This window comes from Panulirus ornatus, chromosome 21 (assembly GCF_036320965.1).
Source record: "Panulirus ornatus isolate Po-2019 chromosome 21, ASM3632096v1, whole genome shotgun sequence".
NCBI classification, from domain to species: domain Eukaryota; kingdom Metazoa; phylum Arthropoda; class Malacostraca; order Decapoda; family Palinuridae; genus Panulirus; species Panulirus ornatus.
The window spans coordinates 30,719,768-30,739,414 of record NC_092244.1 but is presented as its reverse complement, the minus strand read 5'-3'; the positions used below and the strand labels follow the sequence as shown (position 1 = coordinate 30,739,414).

The following is a 19,647-nucleotide window of genomic DNA, read 5'->3' as shown; positions in this document are numbered from 1 at the left end:
CTAGCCGGTGAATTAATATCTGATTTCCTTTTTTTTTTATACTAATTCACAGTTTCCTGTATAGCAGGGTAGCACAAGGAGCAGACAGAGGACAACCTTATTTGCTGTCATCCACTCTCTAGTTGTTATGTATATTACACCTGAACCAGTGCCACCTATCCATACCAAAAGCCCCACAGACCTTTCTGTGGTCATCCCTGACTACTCCATGTGATGTTGTTCAGCCCAATGAAAGCATATTTCTCTTCTATACCTTATATCTCCATTTTGCCCTCTTCCATGCACATCTTTCTACTTGAGTTCAAGCCCCAGTCACTCAAAGCATTTCTGTTCATCCATCCTTCTTCTCCATGGTTCCTTCTTTGCCTTGTGCCCTGTGCTTCAGACATGTGTATACTCATAGTTAGCCTGTTTTTGCTTATAGGTATGTTTAGAAGTAGGCTTCTTAAGTATTTTGCTTCAAATCTTTTTAGTCATATGAACAGTTTGCAGGTTTTTCTCTTTAGATTATCTTTAAATTAGCTGGGGGAAATCTGATATCTTCCATCATCACAAATGTCCTTGAAAGAACCCAATGGTCTGTTTACTGTTTGAATTCCTTTGAAAAGTCTCTGCAAAGAATAAGCCTTGGACATTTTTTTTTCTCATTATTTTAACAGATGGAAGGGATTACTTCAAATCGTTTAAATGCTAGAGATTGCAAACCATCACCTTCGCAATTCAGTTCGGCTTCAGGAAACCTAACAAATGAAGCAGGACGTGGTAAAATGTTATCATCATTGTCTGTACGAGTAAGTATACTGCTGATTTGAATTCGATTTTTTTTTCTTTTTAGTACTTCATTGCAAACTTTAGTTACATGTATGTTGCTTGTGATTTTGCCGTATTTCTCCATAATATTGAATCACTATACCATATACCAGTATTTCTTAATCTTCAAAAATTTTTTTTGTATATCTAAGTCTTTTAAGTAAACATTAAAACTAATTGGCAGATTATACAACAGGACCAGTGATTGCCGTAACCAACTACTGTTTTAGTAGAAAGTATGAAAGATAGTGCAAAATGTAATGGCTTGTAATTGTGTTGTAAAATATGGAGAGCAAAGTTTTGAAGGTTGTGATCAAGTCAACTCTCACTCTTCTCTCTTTGGTGGGTAAATGTAAAGCCTCCAGCCTTTCCTTTTAACTTAGTTCTTTTAATTCTAGCTTCAATTTTTATGCCCTCTGCTTGACCTTCTCTGTTAGCTTTGTGATTCTTTAGGTGCTGTAACCAAACTGTAGAAGGATATTTTAGTTTTGGCCTTATGAAGGATATGAATAGCTAACTAAATATTTCCTTATCAATATACTTGAAAGCAATTTTAAAATTTGCCACCATACACTTTGTCCCACAAACTACTCTCCTAATGTGGTGCTCTGGTGACAAGTTAGGGTCAATGTTGATTCACCCAAAACCTTCTCACACACAGAATCCTTAAGCTTATTAGAAGATAATCATATTAAAGCTGTCATTTGCTGCATCCCATGCTCATTACATTTCTATGGACAGAATTTCATCAATCATGTTTCAGGGTAACTTTGGAGTCAGTTTAGGTATCCTTGTATGCTGATGCAATCCTGCTCACTTTTCACATTCCTCTTGACCTTTGCATAATATGCAGACATATTCAGGTAGGATTCCATTCCTTCAGGCACGTTTTTTACATCGATCAAGAATGGTAATGGTTTCAGAACCAAACCCTGTGGCACTCCATTGGTCGCCTTATTGAGTAAGCAGAAGTCTGTAACCCTGACTGAATTAACTGATATTGCTTATTGTAGTGTATCATTAGTTTAGCATAGCTTGTTTTGAACATCTGAAGATTCATTAGAAGAGGACCATACATTCTGGTCTCTTAATGTTGAACCAGGCCAGAAGTGACAGATTAGCTGTAGCCTATATGTCTTTAGCTATTCTGTGTAGAAATAATGTAGGACTCTTATTTGTAAAATTATATATATGATTTGAATCAAAATTACAGATGAAAAATATGAGCGTTATTTTTGTTTCCTCATTGACAGCCTAAGGAGAGACAGTTCATGAATCAACAACAAAAGGAAGATGTAGCATCTCCCATTAAATCCAGGTACAGGTTCAGGATTTTTATCCAACCTTCATCTCTCAGTTTTTAGTGGATACTATCTTGAATTATGTGGGACAGAAGATGATGTATCATTCTTAGTTTGTCCAATAAATTTTAAAAGGTGAATGATATATGTTTTGGATACAGACTGAAAAATCTTAATTTTTTTTGTTATAAGGGGTGCAATTGCTGAATAACTCATGTATTATTGTTAGGATGTGAAGAATTTTGAGAAGGGTATGTGGTGTGTACAGATCAGTGGAAAATGCATAGAAGAAAATTTAAGATGACGTATTCATGTAAGATGCATAGCTGATGATATTTATGGCAATCTAATGGAAGATGCAGGGGGAAGAGATGAATTACAGAAGAGTTTGATATAGCAGTGAGTGAATTGATTCAGCTTGAGATAATTCAGATTAGGGTATGAGAAGATTGATTTTTTATTAATGCAATGGGATCATTTTGTGTGAAGTAATTGTTTATCTTTTGTTGTTATGTATTTGTACCTGCAGGAAGTGAGCAAATAATCATATTCTACTGCCTTCAGGCACATGTAATGTTAGGGCCTTTTTTAGAAATTAAAAGAAAATTTTTACACAATCTTCATTTTTACTTAATAAAGTCCAACAGTCAGTTATTCTATTACGAAAAAGTATATCTTCTTGCTCAACCCATCCCCACTGTGCTTTGAGGATACATTCCTGTAAGAATACTTTTACTGTGACTTTGTTAATAGTAAACATAATTGTATATGGGACAAATAGAAATGCATTCCACCACCTCCCAAAATCCCCATTTATCAATCCTGCCATTAAAAGGAGAAAAGCTATCTGGTGTACTTAAGATTTTCAAAGTATAGTACACTCCCTCTCTTAGAATGTATATACACTAAGGAAAATATGTATTTTTTTGTAATTACACTTTGTCGCTGTCTCCTGCGTTAGTGAGGTAGTGCAAGGAAACAGACAAAAGAATGGCCCAACCCACCCACATACACATGTAGATACATATGGTTCCATAAATAACATGATGTCCTGATTGTGTGAAAGAGAGGTCAGTGTTAGTGAAGGTAAAGATGGGTATTTTTAATGTTATTTCCAGTATTATTGAATGGATTCCAGCCATGGGTTATAGATAAGAAAGTTTGGATGAGGGTGAATATATTGGAAATTATTCATATGAGGACAGTTTTTGATGTGAGGAGGGTTGATTGAATAAGAAATGATTTACAAGAAAGCTTTGGTTTTTAGAAAAGTATGTATGAGAGAGCTGAAGAAGGTGTGATAAAATGGTATGGACGTTTGAAGTTGACGGGTAGAAGGGGGAACCAAGGTGGATGGGCTGTGTGAAAGATGCTTTAAGAGATCAGGGTCTGAACATGCAGAGAGTGTGAGGTATGTGTGGGTTGGAGAGTTTGAAGTATATGTGGGATAGAGAAATGTGGATTGATGTATACAGGGGGCAACATGCTGTCAGTGGGCTGAATTAGAGCATAGGAGGCATTGGGGTGAAACCATAGAACTGTCTTTTGGTTTCATTGCATTATATATCTTAGCTAGGTAGTGGATGTGAGCAAGTGAGGCCATTCTTTGTCTGTTCCTGGTGCTATAGCATTATGTGGCATGAGTGAAAGAATATTAAAAGAAAAATCATACTTTGTCATCTTTTCCCATAGACAAAGGCTAGCCTTATATCATCACATCCGCTGCCTATCTGGTGTCTGTTCCAATTGGACTCTTTACATGTAATGTATAATGCACTGAAACCAGAGCCCCTTTTCTACAACTAATCCAACAGACCTTTCCATGGTTTACTCTTGTCCATATCACATAACCTGGCTCATCCCATTGACAGTACATCATTCCTTGTATACTACAGCACAGTGCAATTCATAGCTAACACAGTTAAAAAATCTTTTCACAAAATGTTAAACATACACTTTGTACAGGGACCTCTCAATTTATGCAAATTACATTCTTGAAAGTAGTTGTGTGAATCAAATACTGTAAGTAATGGAGATTATAAGACTTCTTTATTAATGAGAGTACCAGATAATAAACCAGTGTAAAAATACAATAAGATATATACTTTACAATGAATTGTATTAATGAAATAGAAAATAACAAACTTGATTCCAGCACTTAACTGCCGTTCCTAAATTGCCTGCTGCTGCTGATGGGGAAGGCTGAGGTGAGTGGAAGAGTGTTACAATGAATTGTTTTAATGAAATAGAGAATAACAAACTTGATTCCAGCACTTAACTGCCATTCCTAAATTACCTGCTGGTGCTGATGGGGAAGGCTGAGGTGAGTGGAAGAGTGGAGAGGGAGGAGGTGAGTAGAGGAGTTACTGGGGAAAGGGGTCATCTGGTTCAGATAACTTTGTTGTGGAAGATGGTGGTGAGTCTAGTGAGTTCAGCTAGTACATTGCAATGTTGCTGGCTGGTCCTCCTTACAAGTGTCTTTTTTCTTCTTAATGAAATATAATGGTGTCTGTTTGACCTTCATTTTCTTTTGGTGGATTCCTTTTTAACACTTAATGTCAACTAGCACGTTTCAGGTTACCTTTGAATTTATTCTGTTTGGGTCATGCTCTTCAAGTATAGTGAGTGTGCTTTGCACATAGCATTGGCAATGCCACACCACTACGCTGCTTGCCCAATGATGATGGCATTATTCAAGACTTAAGTCCATTTAGAATATAAAGTGGGTTAAGTGGACTGTGTGCATCATTCTATAAATGGCATAAATCAAATAAATGTAATTTGAGAGGTCCCTGTACTGTAAAACAGTAGGATCTTAATCACAGTACAGTGCAGCAAAAGTTTGTGTAGAATGCTGACCATAAATCATTGAAAAGAAACAATGCAAGTGAAAGGGTCCAAACACAGGGAAATGCAAATTTGAACTGAAGAGATACTGCAGCACCACTTGGGTAGGCAGCAGCTCCAGCCTGTCGTATATGAGGCCAATGTTAGTTACCAATCAACTATACTGATGCAGATTCCATGTGTCAAACATAACCTGTTTTCAAATATTCCCCTTCTGATTAATGAGAGTTCTTGTTACTACAGAGTAGATGGTGTCATTATTTAGAGGGGTTTTATAGTTGAGGGTATTGCTATTAAGAGGTTGCATTTTATCACTGCAAAATGCCATAAGTGTTGTTTGGAATCATTGTTCATTGGCTTTAGATTAAACCCATCTGAACCACCTTTGGATATGGTTTTTTTAATTTTGTTTGGAGAAAGCCTATTGGTCCCTCCATTGCAGCCTAATTAGGAGTTGGCAGAGGTCCTGGATTTACTACATAGTACTGCATAGTACCTCATTTGCTATGTTTGATAACGCCTTCGGATGAGGGAAGGGTTAACACCAAACTATGTCCAGATAATAGAACCTTTTCATTATTAGTGTTAACACTAATGCAAACGCTAAGTAAAGAAAGATTATGAAATTACTAGGTTTCACACTACCTGTCTATATGTAAATTGACTGCCTTGCAGAATACCATACCTTTCTAACAGTTAACTCTGAGAGTTCATTGAGATCAACCAGAGACTGTCAAAATGGGCATCTTTTTTGTACATCCAGGAAGCCTGAAAATCCTCTCAGCCAGGAGTATTTTTTTTTTGCAAGACTGATTTTGTTAGCTGAATTTGGTATTCAGTGCTCTTCATGTTGGGATGATTGCTTCCATTCTGATCTTTTTGAGGAGCCTTTCCATGAAGGAGATTGATAAGAGGTCTTTCACATACCTCAATGCATTTTGTTAAATCATAAAGTACCTCAGATATTAAAGATCAACCTTGAATGATACTGAGTTTGTCTTCTTCAAAACAGAAGTTGCCAGCATCTTATAAATTAAATTTATGATAACTTTTTGTCATAGTTTTTGGATGGTTAAAAAGCATTTTTATAACTGTCCTCTACCATGATGGTACACATTCCCAGGTCATGGAACAGACCAACCCTGGAGAGAATGATGAGTTTTGAATCATGAAAAACTGTGTGTGTGGATGGTGTCCTGTGAGCAGTTTTCCAAATTGCTTCTCCCTGTCTCTTTTGGAAACCTTTTCTCTTAACCAGTGGTAAACATCAACAGGGTTACGTATGAGTTCTGAGAACTCTGAAACAGTCAGTGTGAGCAGCAATTCATTTGGCAGGATGATGACATCATCAGTGAGTGGAGGTTGCTGGTGAACAGGGGTGGATCCAGACTTACCTGAAGGTCACAACTACCAAAAGGTGGCAAGAGGTGTAAGCCACCCCAGAAGGTGGGGTTTTGATGTTTTTACCCCACAGGGATCCTAGATAATCCTTCATAGCTTGATGGACTTCTCAGTTCTTCAAGTGTCCTCATTTAAGCCATTTTACATTATGGCATTAACTCAGACTTGATAACTATTCACCCAGCCACACACACCTGACGTAAGCACACCTAACTGACCCATACCTAATGTACCTGCAGCATAGTTTCACCAAACTTTATTGGGCATAATCCATTTCCACCAAACCATCTAACCAAGCATAATCCACTTCCACCAAATCATCTAACCAAGTTATTTGGCATCCCAATCACATTGAAGCGTAATGCACCCAATCCAAAAGGCTGAGCTCACACACTTAATCTAGTCAAATCCAACCCATCAGAGTTTTAGTAAACCATATTTTGTCATTGTTGTTTCAGTCATCACTTAATGTATTAGTTAACACATTTTGGTTAATGCCAACATTGTTTGATTTGTTTTATTATTTTTCAGAAACGGATCCTTGACACCACCTGGTAATAGCCCTATTCCAAATTCATCAGAATGTCACCCAAAAAGTCAGGTAAACTTTCCATTTAATGTGTAGCTCCAAGATATTAGTAACTGTTATATTATTGATTTTTATACTATTCGCCATTTTTCGCATTAGCGCGGTAGCGTTAAGAACAGAGGACTGAGCCTTTGAGGGAATATCCTCTCTTAACCCCCTTCTCTGTTCCTTCTTTTGGAAAATTAAAAATGAGAGGGGAGGATTTCCAACCCGCCGCTCCCTCCCCTTTTAGTTGCCTTCTACAACACACAGGGAATACATGGGAAGTATTCTTTCTCCCCTATCCCCAGGGATTAGTATTATTTATATTATTTGGTTTGGTTCCCAGTGAATGTTGGTTTGCGGCAGGGATGTATGATGTCTCCATGGTTGTTTGATTTGTTTATGGATAGGGAGGTGAATGCAAGAGTTTTGGAGAGAGGGGCAAGTATGCAGTGATTTGTTTATGGATAGGGTGGTTAGGGAGGTGAATGCAAAAATTTTGGAGAGAGGGGCAAGTATGTAGTCTATTGTGGATGTGCGGGCTTGGGAAGTAAGTCAGTTGTTGTTCGCTGATGATACAGTGCAGGTAGCTAATTCATGTTTGAAACTGCTGAAGCTGGTGACTGAGTTTGGTAAAGTGTTTGAAAGAAGAAAGCTGAGAGTAAATGTGAATAAGAACAAGGTTATTAGGTACAGTAGGGTTGAGGGACAAGTCAATTGGGAGGTAAGTTTGAATGGAGAAAAACTAGAAGAAGTGAAGTGTTTTAGATATCTGGGAGTGGATTTAGCAGTGGATGGAACCATGGAAGCGGAAGTGAGTCACAGGGTGTAAGAGGGGGCAAAGGTTCTGAGAGCATTGAAGAATGCGTGGAAGGTGAGAACATTATCTCAGAAAGCAAAAATGGGTATATTTGAAGGAATAGTGTTTCCAACAATGTTATATGGTTGTGAGGCATGGGCTATAGATAGGGTTGTGCAGAAGAGAGTGGATGTATTGGAAATGAGATGTTTGAGGACAATATGTGATGTGAGGAGGTTTGATCAAGTAAGTAATGAAAGGGTAAGAGAGATGTGTGGAAATAAAAAGAGTGTGGTTGAGAGAGCAGAGTGTATTGAAATGGTTTGGTCACATGGAAAGAATGAGTGAGGAAAGATTGACAAAAAGGATATATGTATCAGAGGTGGAGGGAACGAGATATGGGAGACCACATTGGAGGTGGAAGGATGGAGTGAAAAAAACTTTGAGCGATCAGGGCTTGAACATGCAGGTGGGTGAAAGGTATGCAAGGAATAGAGTGAATTGGAACGATGTGGTATACTGGGGTCGATGTGCTGTCAATGGATTGAACCATTGCATATGAAGCGTCTGGGGTAAACCATGGAAAGGTTTGTGGGGCCTTGATGTGAAAAAGGGAGCTGTGTTTTCGGTGCATTACATATGAAGGCTAGAGACTGAGTGTGAACGAATGTGGCCTTTGTTGTCATTTCCTTGTGCTACCTTGCACGGGCGTGGGGAGAGGACGGGGTGCCATTTCATGTGTGGCTAGATGGCGGCGGGAATGAATAAAGGCAGCATGTATGAATTATGTACTTGTGCATATATGTATATGTTTGTGGATGTATATATATGTATACGTTGAAATGTATAGGCATGTATATGTGCGTGTGTGGACGTGTATGCATGTACATTTGTATGTGGGTGGGTTGGGCCAATCTTTTGTTTGTTTCCTTGCGTTACCTCACTAACATGGTAGACAGCGACAAAGTATAATGATAATAGTAATGTGTATGTGTTTGTATGTGTATGTATATGTATGTTTATGTGTATATGTTGGAGGACAATATGTGGCGAGGTGATTTGATCGAGTAAGTAATGAAAGGGTAAGAGAGATGTGTGATAATAAAAAGAGTGTGGCTGAGAGGGCAGAAGAGGGTGTATTGAAATGGTTTGGTTGCATGGAGAGAATGAGCGAGGAAAGATTGACAAAGGATATATGTGTCAGAGGTGGGGGGAACGAGAAGCAGTGGGAGACCTCATTGGAGGTGGAAGGATGGAATCAAAGAGATTTTGAGCAACCGGGGCCTGAACATGCAGGAGGGTGAAAGTGGTGCAAGGAATAGAGTGAATTGGAACGATGTGGTATTGCAAGGTTATCCTTTATTGACAAACAAGTATCGTAAACTATTTTGAAAACAAAGATTTCATTTTAGCAGAAGTTGCAGCTGGTAACTGGTAGTATTTCAAACAATTTACTATTGCTTTTTATCAATAACATTAAATGGAAAGAAGTGACACTAAGATGAACTCTGTTAGCAGTGAGAAGATTTCCAACATTGCTGAAAACTGTCTTTGATAGAGCAGATGTAGCAGTACACCCAATCACCTCTCTTCCAAAGTTCTTTAGTGGATGCAAAGTTTGAGACAGTTCTTTCCAGTATAGCATTGGATCTTTTGAAAATAATAGAGTTCCTTCCTCTGCATATTGCTTCAACAAAAGACTTACACTGTGCTTCCCTCTGATCCCCATTGATTTTGGAATTTTGTTGAACATTTTGGTATGGAGGAGAAAAGTGTGGGTCTTTTTGATTCAGGTAATCCTTCTGCTAGATCATCCTTGTTTCTTTCTTTATCCATTGTTAATGTTGACCCTTCTCGAACTACCTCCAATTCTTCAAGCATTTTCTTGACATATACCAGCACTTCATCCTTCTACTCTTGTAATGGAAGCCAGTCCAGTTTGAACCTAGGATCCAAAAAAGCTACTACTTGAACATCTCTCATTTCCTTGTATGGATCCTACCTTTTCTTCGTGGAGTTAAATAGGACTTCAGCCTATTGTTCACAGTACTGTGATTGGGTGTTATGATTATGAATAAGATTCTCCAGTGAGTGTTTAAGTGCCAAAATCACTGACCCAGTAGCAAATATGGTCACTTTCTTCCCCTCCACAACTTCTGTGGCTCGTGAAAAGGTTCATGGACAATCACAAGCTCTTTCAAGGCAGAAAAATCCACTGGCATGATTTTCTTACTCCTCTGCTATCCTTGGGACAGAAGATCAATCGCATTATTTACCTCTGCAAGGTTCTTGAGTTCCTATAATGTTTTGTTTTTGTTATCAGAATATTTTTTTTTTTTGGGTGGGGTCAGGGGATCAATAGCATGGACTCACATAGTTGACAATAAAAAAGCACTGCTAGCAAGTACTGCTAACCCTACCAGCTTTACTTTTCATAAGTTATACTGCTACCCCTATTATTTTTTGGATCAGTATCACTACCACTACTGCCAGTTATTTAGAATTACTGCTTTCCCACCTTTGCATTTACAAGGTTACCAGTACCACTTTCCTTCTTTTACAATTGCAGTAATTACATTTAATTTTACTTTTCAATTACAATTACAATATTTCTGTAATTACATTTCAATTGAATAACAATTATGATTATTTCACATCTGGTGCTGAATGGGCATGAGGGAAGAAATGAAGAGGGTTGGAGAAAGAACTGCTCCCTAAGGGCTTTATTGTGAAGCTTCAGGATTTAGGAAGTGAATGTAAAGGTGGATATGAAATAGGTAAGTATAATGATTTATGTTTTATATTTTGTATGTAACCAATATGTTCCCTGAATATTGTATTACCTGAACTTAGGCTGTTGTGGAGATGGGTAATGGCACTGTCGCGGTTGGATGGAGGCAGCCACGTCCATGTGTATGTTGTGGTGCACAGGGACAGTTAAGGTGCTCAGTATGCAAGGCTTGGTACTGTGGGAAGCTATGTCAGGTGGATGATTGGTACTACCACAGGGAGAAATGCACTCCTCCACCGTGAGTTACACATGTTTTAGATGTATATCATTTGTTATTTTGTATTTTTGATTATTCATAATTGTTCATGTTTAGCTTCCAGTTGAAATATGAATTTACTCATCACGGGAATGAGAACTAGGTAAGTAAGTTTAGCAGTTGATAGAGAGGTTAGTTGAGGTGTGAGTTTGAATGGGGAAAACTTGGAGGAATGAAGTGATTTAGATACCTGGGAGTGGGCATGGCAATGATTGGAACCATGGAAGCTGAAATTAGGCATAGAGTGGGTGAGATGGGCAAAGGTCCTGGACATTGAGGAATGTATGGAAAAGACAGGTTATTTTCTGGGAGGACAAAGATGGGCATGTTTGAAGATATAGTATTCTCACTGGTGTTGTGTGGATGCAAGGCTTGGACTGTAGGTGAGAAAGTATAGAAGAGGGTGAATGTGCAAGAATTGAAATGTTTAAGGACAGTATTTGGTGCGAAATAAAATATTTGAGGACAGCATGTGGTGTGAGGTGATTTGATCGACTAAGAAGCAGTAGAATAAAGGAGAGGCTTGGTATTAATAGGGATGGCAAGGGTTTTTGCTGGAATGATTTGGATAGATGGAGAGAATGACGAGAAAGGTTAACAATTAGTGTATATGTGTCTGAAGTAAAGACAGTTAAATGTTGAAACCAAAGTTGAGATGGAAGAATGGAGTGGAAAAGCTTTTGAATGCTCAGGGCCTGAACATGCATTTGTAAAGCATGCATGGGATAAAGTGAATTGTAGCAATGTGTGTACATGTGGTGATGTGCTAACAGTAGACAGAACATGGCATATGAAGCATTCAGAGAAAACCATGGAAAGGTCTGCGGGGCCAGGTTGGGGATATGTTTTTGGTTCATTACACATGATGACTACAGAATAGATTTGAGCAAATGAGGCCATATCTTCATCTAACACAGGAAATGACAAACAAGTGAACAAATTTTGAAATGTAATTTTCTTTTCTCTTTTAAACTATCCGCCATTTCCCGCATTAGCGAGGTAGCGTTAAGAACAGAGGACTGGGCCTTTGTGGAATATCCTCACCTGGCCCCCCTCTGTTTCTTCTTTTGGAAAATTAAAAAAAGAAAAAAAAAAAATGAGAGGGGAGGATTTCCAGCCTCCCGCTCCCTCCCCTTTTAGTCGCCTTCTACGACAGGCAGGGAATATGTGGGAAGTATTCTTCATCCCCTATCCCCAAGGATATGTGGTAATTTGAAATCATGAGATTCCTATGCAAAAGTTTTAAGTGGTTATGTTAGCTCTGTGTAGTACCTAACTTTGTGAAGATTGTCAGCAAGGAACAGCAAGGGATGGTTTTGCATGCATTAATTTCTTGTTTGCAGAGTGGTGAATTTTATAAGAATATGTGTACATTCATCATTACATCTTTATACATTTTATAATTTTTTTTTATTCCCTGCGTGTCGTAGAAGGCGACTAAAAGGGGAGGGAGCGGGGGGCTGGAAATCCTCCCCTCTCTATTTTTTTTTTATTTTTCCAAAAGAAGGAACAGAGAAGGGGGCCAGGTGAGGATATTCCCCCAAAGGCCCAGTCCTCTGTTCTTAACGCTACCTCGCTAATGCGGGAAATGGCGAACAGTTTGAAAAAAAAAAAAAAAAAAAATTTGATTATTGTTGTGGTAGAACTTTCCCCTTTTTCACTTTAATTTGTGAATGATGACAGACAAATGGCTTAGTTCACAATTCATGTGCAAGATTAACCAGTTCATTATCCAGCCTTTAAGATTCAACTATGTACCAGATATGAAATTCCACCAGTGGATATACATCATATGTTCTTTATTTTCCCAACCACACCTAAGAAACTAACTTATTCCCTTACCTGGTACAGGCATGCCAAATGTCAATTTTAACTGGATTAATCCTGCAGAAAAATTACAAAGCCTCAATTACCTAAAGACCATAATGAATGGTTAAAGGATGTCGCACCATCCCACAGGGATCTTACCCTGTTGCTATGCAGTGTAAAGAGATGAGCTTCTGTAGGAGTCAGGTAGTGATGACAGCCAGATATCATATTTAAACATCCCTGGAGACTGCGAAGGCTGATCTTGAATATAATTTTACAGGAGGACTCAGTCAGAAAGCACAGCAAAGTGAGAGGTGAAATCCCCTCTGGGATTATTAGGTATGCTTTAGGATTTAATGGTGGTGACAGGAGATTTGAGAACCATAGCATTGCACCAAAGACCTTATGTCTGTGGATTTGAATGGCTACAGTTGTTTATATGGCTCATTATACTTATTTCTACTGTTCACACTTAAGCTGTGGTGTGAGTTTGAATAGAGAGAATTTGGAGGAAGTGGAGTGTTTTAGATACCCGGGTGTGGATTGGGCATTGATTGAAACCATGGGAGCTGAAGTGAGCCATTCTGGTGAGTGAAAGAGGGCAGAGATTTTGGGTTAGGGCAAAAATGGGTATGTTTGATGGTATATTACTGTATGGGTGTGAGGCATGGCTCTTTAGACAAAAATGTATAGAATGATGTGAATGTATTAGAAATGGAATCTCTAAGGACAGTATGTGGTTTGAGGAGAGTTGATCAATTAAGAAATGATAGGGTTTGAGAGAGATGTGGCAGTAAGAGGGATATGTATGAGAGAGCTGAAGAGGGTGTAGGGTTAGAGAGAGATATGGTAGAAAGAGGTATATGTATGAGAGAGCTGAAAAGGGTGTGCTGAAAGAGTTTGGTTATAGGGGTAGGATAAGTGAGGAAGGGATTTCTAAGAGGGCATATGTGTCAGAAGTGTAGTGAACAAGGATAAGGGGGAACCAAGGAAGAGGTGGAAGGATGGACTGAAAGTTGCCTTGAAGGGTTTGGGCGTGAATGTGCAGGAGGGTGAGTCGTGAAAGGGAGTGCACAAATTAGAGTGATGTGTTATGCAGAGGACAACATGCTGTCACTAGGCTAAACCATGGCATATGAACTGAACAGGGGAAACCACAGAAATGTCTGCATGGCTTGGTTGTGGACAGGGGACCTCTGTTACATTACAGCAAGATAGTGGATGTGAGCAAATGAGGCCATTTCTTCACTTCTTGGCACTACCTTGCTAACACAGGAAATAGCAAACCAGTATGAAAGAAATATTCCAAGTTATAATAATTACATCCCATAAAGGGATGATTCTTGATTTACAATATGCATTTCCTATTAAGGTTAAAGAATTATAAGATACTGGGAAACCCATATTGGTTTAGCACTGCATAGCTTCAAAATGTTGATTAAGCTCATTACAGATGTTTACTCTCACAATCCATCGAAAGACAAGGGCCCATGTTAAGCATAGACCTGGCGGATGTAACATCTACATACTGGTCTCTCAAAATCATAAAAAAGATGAGAAAGTGGTCACTTATCTGTGAATTTAACTGCTAATATTCAGGAATGATTTTGCAAATTCTTTGATTTAGCTTATAATTTTATTGTAGTACATAGCAAGTCCTAACATTCATGGTACTCCACACATATACAGCAATAGTACATGTGCATTTAGGTGGAAAGAGGCATGGTAATGTAAGTGAGCATGGATACAAGGCTTGTGTGTGAAGATACCAAGAGAGATTGGGTGAAGAATGGCATAAGGTGAGAGTAGAGGAAACTAGGATAGTGGATGAAGCATAACAGGGCACACATAATGCAAGGATTGTTGGGCACCTGCGGCACTGCCCACTGGTCATTTGTCACAGTCACTAACTCCCTAATATGCCGCGAACACAACTTACAGCACAGCTCGTGCCCATGACACCATGCTGACACCGGTCTGATGGGGGGTTGTTGGCAGCTGGCCTGACAGTGTAGGGCTCAAGAGAAGATGCTCAGGGGCCAGAACACTGTGGCACTTTCCCACTCCTTGCCTTACTACTACTGCCAGGCAGTTGCTGCAGAGTGCAGGCCTGTGCAGATGCCCTCTCAGCAACAGTGGATAGCATCATTCTGGCCTATGTGGCTTAAGGCACCTGGGGGAGAACAGCACCACTTCCTAAAGGCTTAAAAGCATACTTGATGGATAGCATAGAAAATCAAGGAAATCGGGCCCTAGGAGTGTAGAGCTTTCTCTCAAGTTTGTACAGATAGGAAATTACACACACTCTTCATCATACATGTAACAGTTGGCAATATGTGACTTTCATTTTCTTTCTTCTTTCATACCTTCTTTCAAACTTGTTTTCTGTTCCCTCTTTTAGAGCCATCTGTTAGGGCCAGAAATAATTAAAGAAAAGGCCTCACTCACTCACATCCATTCTTTGTCATGTGTAGTGCATTGAAACTACAACACTCTAACTCCAACCAGGCCCCTCAGGCCTTTCCTTGGTTTCACCTAGCTGTTTCATATACTCCAGTTAAATCCAATGACAGCACTTCACTCCTTGAAGACCATTTCACTCCCATTCACTATATTCTATTCATGCCATTCACCTTCCTACATGATCAGGCCCCTAGTGCTCAAAATCTTAATCCTTAGTCTTAGAATTTACTACAGTGAGTGTTATAGCAAAATCTCATCATAGGTAATGAAATTTCATTGTTCCTCATAAGATGCATTGTCAGAGTAACTAGAGGCCATGACAAGAAGTGTGTTTTAGAAAGGATGTAAGGAAGTTTTGTTTAGTGTCAGGGCAGTGAGTCGCTGGAATAATGTAATGGACAAGAACAGAGGTGCTCAAGAAGCCTTGTTGAATTTAAAGTTGTGCAGTGTGAAGACAGTTCTCTTGATTGGGTATTTCTTTTGACTTCTGTATACGGAGGTGAGGCTTTGATTTTACAAGGTAGGAATCACTAACAGAGGAGACCAATAAGGATGGATAACGTGTATAGTATAGTAAGAAGTAAAAGACCATGGAGAGTAAAGATTGAAGATTGTAACAAAAATATATACTCTGAAGTCACTGAAGAGGCACGGAGGTAAGCTTGTTATGGTCATTTCATTTTGTTTAAGTTCATCATTAGTAGATTTGAAACCCTTTTCCTTTTTTGCTCATAAAAGTTTTTCTTATTGCATTTAAAGAGCATTGTTGAGAGAGCAGAAGAGGGTGTTTTGAAATGGTTTGGGCACATGGAGAGAATGAGTGAGGAAAGATTGACCAAGAGGATATATGTGTCGGAGGTGGAGGGAACGAGGAGAAGTGGGAGACCAAAGTGGAGGTGGAAAGATGGAGTGAAAAAGATTTTGAGTGATCGGGGCCTGAACATGCAGGAGGGTGAAAGGCAGGCAAGGAATAGAGTGAATTGGATCGATGTGGTATACCGGGGTTGACGTGCTGTCAGTGGATTGAATCATGGCATGTGAAACGTCTGGGGTAAACCATGGAAAGTTGTGTGGGGCCTGGATGTGGAAAGGGAACTGTGGTTTCGGGCATTATTGCATGACAGCTAGAGACTGAGTGTTAACAAATGGGGCCTATGTTGTCTTTTCCTAGCGCTACCTCGCACACATGAGGGGGGAGGGGGATGGTATTCCATGTGTGGCGAGGTGGCGATGGGAATGAATAAAGGCAGACAGTGTGAATTGTGTGCATGGGTATATATGTATGTGTCTGTGTGTGTGTATATATATGTGTACATTGAGATGTATCGGTATGTATATTTGCATGTGTGGACGTGTATGTATATACATGTGTATGTGGGTGGGTTGGGCCATTTCTTTCGTCTGTTTCCTTGCACTACCTCGCAAACGCGGGAGACAGCGACAAAGCAAAATAAAATAAAATAAATTTAATTTGATTAAGGTACAGTAGGGTTGAGGGTCAAGTCAATTGGGAGGTAAGTTTGAATGGAGAAAAACTGGAGGAAGTAAAGTGTTTTAGATATCTGGGAGTGGATCTGGCAGCGGATGGAACCATGGAAGCGGAAGTGGATCATAGGGTGGGGGAGGGGACGAAAATCCTGGGAGCCTTGAAGAATGTGTGGAAGTCGAGAACATTATCTCGGAAAGCAAAAATGGGTATGTTTGAAGGAATAGTGGTTCCAACAATGTTGTATGGTTGCGAGGCGTGGGCTATGGATAGAGTTGTGCACAGGAGGGTGGATGTGCTGGAAATGAGATGTTTGAGGACAATGTGTGGTGTGAGGTGGTTTGATCGAGTAAGTAACGTAAGGGTAAGAGAGATGTGTGGAAATAAATAGAGCGTGGTTGAGAGAGCAGAAGAGGGTGTTTTGAAGTGGTTTAGGCACATGGAGAGAATGAGTGAGGAAAGATTGACCAAGAGGATATATGTGTCGGAGGTGGAGGGAACAAGGAGAAGTGGGAGACCAAATTGGAGGTGGAAAGATGGAGTGAAAAAGATTTTGTGTGATTGGGGCCTGAACATGCAGGAGGGTGAAAGGAGGGCAAGGAATAGAGTGAATTGGATCGATGTGGTATACTGGGGTTGACGTGCTGTCAGTGGATTGAATCAGGGCATGTGAAGCGTCGGGTAAACCATGGAAAGCTGTGTAGGTATGTATATTTGCGTGTGTGGACGTATATGTATATACATGTGTATGGGGGTGGATTGGGCCATTTCTTTCGTCTGTTTCCTTGCGCTACCTCACAAACGCGGGAGACAGCGGCAAAAAAAAAAAAAAAATTAATTTCTGTTTGATGAAGCTTGCTACAGTATAAAAGGCATTCTGACTTTTTCTTTCCACAGATCTTTGGAAGATGCTGATTGTGAATATGAAAGTGGCAGAAATATTTCCTACATTATCAGACAAGCTGAGAGCAAAGACAGTCTTTTGCTGGCACCACAAATACAAAAACCTAAAGCATCCATATCTGAATCCAGTGATTGCATGCCACAAGCTTTGCAGCCATCAGAGAAGGAGGAAAATGTTAGCAAAGGAAATGAACAGCAGCATATGCAAGTAGATGAAAATAAAGAACAAGAGGTCCTTATTGAAAAATTGAGGAATCAAAATGGTTTTTATTCACACACAAACATTAAGAACCACTTGCAGTCATCCCCAGAGCAAAGTACCAGGTTATTTGGGAAAGAGAATACTAAGGAAAATGAGATCAAGGTATTTAATGCTCAGATGACACTCACAAGTAAGGAGATCCCTGACAGGTTTTTTGAAAAAAAGAATTTACAAGAAACAAAGAGTAAGGTACAAAATGCTCCAGTGATAGTCAGTAAAGAGAATGCTAATAGTGCACAGGACCATGGCATAAGACGTGTCAGTTGCAAAGCTATCAGAAATCGAACCTTTATTCCATCTGCAGGGAAACTTCGACGACCACACTGTGCAGAGCTTAGTGCATTTGGGGATGATGATAAGAATAAATTAAGTAAAGAGTTGTGTGTAAGCTCTGAGATTTTCACTGAACAAGAAAATTCTCAGAATACCAATAATAAATGTAACAAACGTGATGAAAGCACTCAGACAGTGCCACATACCGTTGCAGCCGGTGAAGAAGGGACTTGCATGGCGAAAGCTTCAGCATCATATACAAACATCTCACAGGAAAGCTTAACTACTTCCTCTCCAAACAGTATTCCTCACTTGACTCACGCTTCACCTGTAAAAAAGGATGAAAGTATCATGTCCACTGCAATGAAAACATCTGTACCAGTTTTATCATCTTTTTCAGAGAAATTGCTTTTAGATACAGTTTATGAAGGAATCATCACTTCAGTTGACAGTTACAAGCAGTTCACTGTTGTTGTCAAGGCTGATCAAGCTGAATCCATTTTTGGTGAAGCTCAAGAGGTTTTGAGCAATGTGCCTTATGATCCAAACTTTAAGCCAGACATTGGGTGTATAGTTGCTGCACTTTCTTCTTCAGACAATTCTTGGTATCGTGCTTATGTACACAAACTGATAGCTGGAAAATACAGTGTATACTATATAGACTTTGGTAATATGGAGATGGTAGAAAAGACTAAACCTCTTCCTCCGGGATTATTTACAGAATTACCTGGTCTTGTTATGATAGCAAAACTTCATGCTGAAGTGGATATTAAAGTTCAGAAGCAGTTACAAAGTATTGTCATGATAAACAAACCAATAACTTTTAAAGTTCGTGGCAAGAAGTCAAAATCTCTTAAAGTTTCACTTTTGGGTTATGACCCAGATGATAGAGTGACAGACTATATATTAAGACCATGGTACTCTTCCCTCCCTCAGGAAAATTGTAAGAATTTATGTACATCTATGCCTAATCCTCCTATAGGACTTGCAGAAGAATACAGAACACTAGGAGCCTTCATCCAAGACAAGAAAGATATTAACTCGGTGGAGGTGCATCGGAGGCAGAAATCTCTCACTTCTCAGGGAAAGATAAAATCCACAGAATTTGTATCCCCTTCTGGTGAGAAAGCCTCAGGAATGAACAGTGTTTGTCAAGTTAAGTTTTCTAATGATGTGCATAATGCACAGAACTACCTTGAGGGTTCAAAAAACTTTTTGAGAAGTTCAGGTATTGAAAAAGTTTGCTTAAATGCTGCAACAGGTCTAGAGTCTTCAAATAGAGGAAGTGAAATCACAAAAAAAGCATATCCAGGACTTGCTAAGACACCCTTTGATGGTCATTTTTTGTTTGATTCTAGAACTATGAATGACACTCTTGAAGTCTCAAAGAAAGAGGGAAGTATGAAGTGCCAGAGATTATCAGAAATAAAAGGAATAAGTTCATGTTCAAAATTACGAAGCACAAAGCCTCATCAAAGCTCAGAGAAGTTTTGGGCTAAAGATCTAAGTAGGATAGAGGTGAAACAAGGGAAAGAATATACAGTATTACCAGTGTGGGTCAGTGATGAAAATGAACTTTGTGTGCACCTTGTCACTGAGGCCTCTGCTGTAGAGGTCCAGAAGATGACAAGAATCATGACTCAATATTGTGAAGCAGGTAGGCTTTTATTCATTT

The 19,647-nt window shown here is 39.3% G+C and overlaps 1 protein-coding gene across 4 annotated transcripts in view; it reads left to right on the top strand.

The window, feature by feature from the left end:
- LOC139756439 (uncharacterized) overlaps positions 1–19,647 on the top strand; it is a 58,265-nt gene that overhangs the window by 5,878 nt on the left and 32,740 nt on the right. For all 4 annotated transcript variants that reach the window (XR_011714341.1, XR_011714342.1, XR_011714340.1 and 1 more), the window contains exons 6-10: positions 660–791; positions 2,064–2,128; positions 6,891–6,960; positions 10,583–10,758; positions 17,432–19,629. Coding sequence is in view for 1 of the 4 variants with exons in the window: in XM_071675881.1 (XP_071531982.1) it covers positions 660–791; positions 2,064–2,128; positions 6,891–6,960; positions 10,583–10,758; positions 17,432–19,629 (2,641 nt within the window). In the remaining 3 variants the exon portion in view is untranslated. The remainder of the gene's footprint in view (positions 1–659; positions 792–2,063; positions 2,129–6,890; positions 6,961–10,582; positions 10,759–17,431; positions 19,630–19,647) is intronic.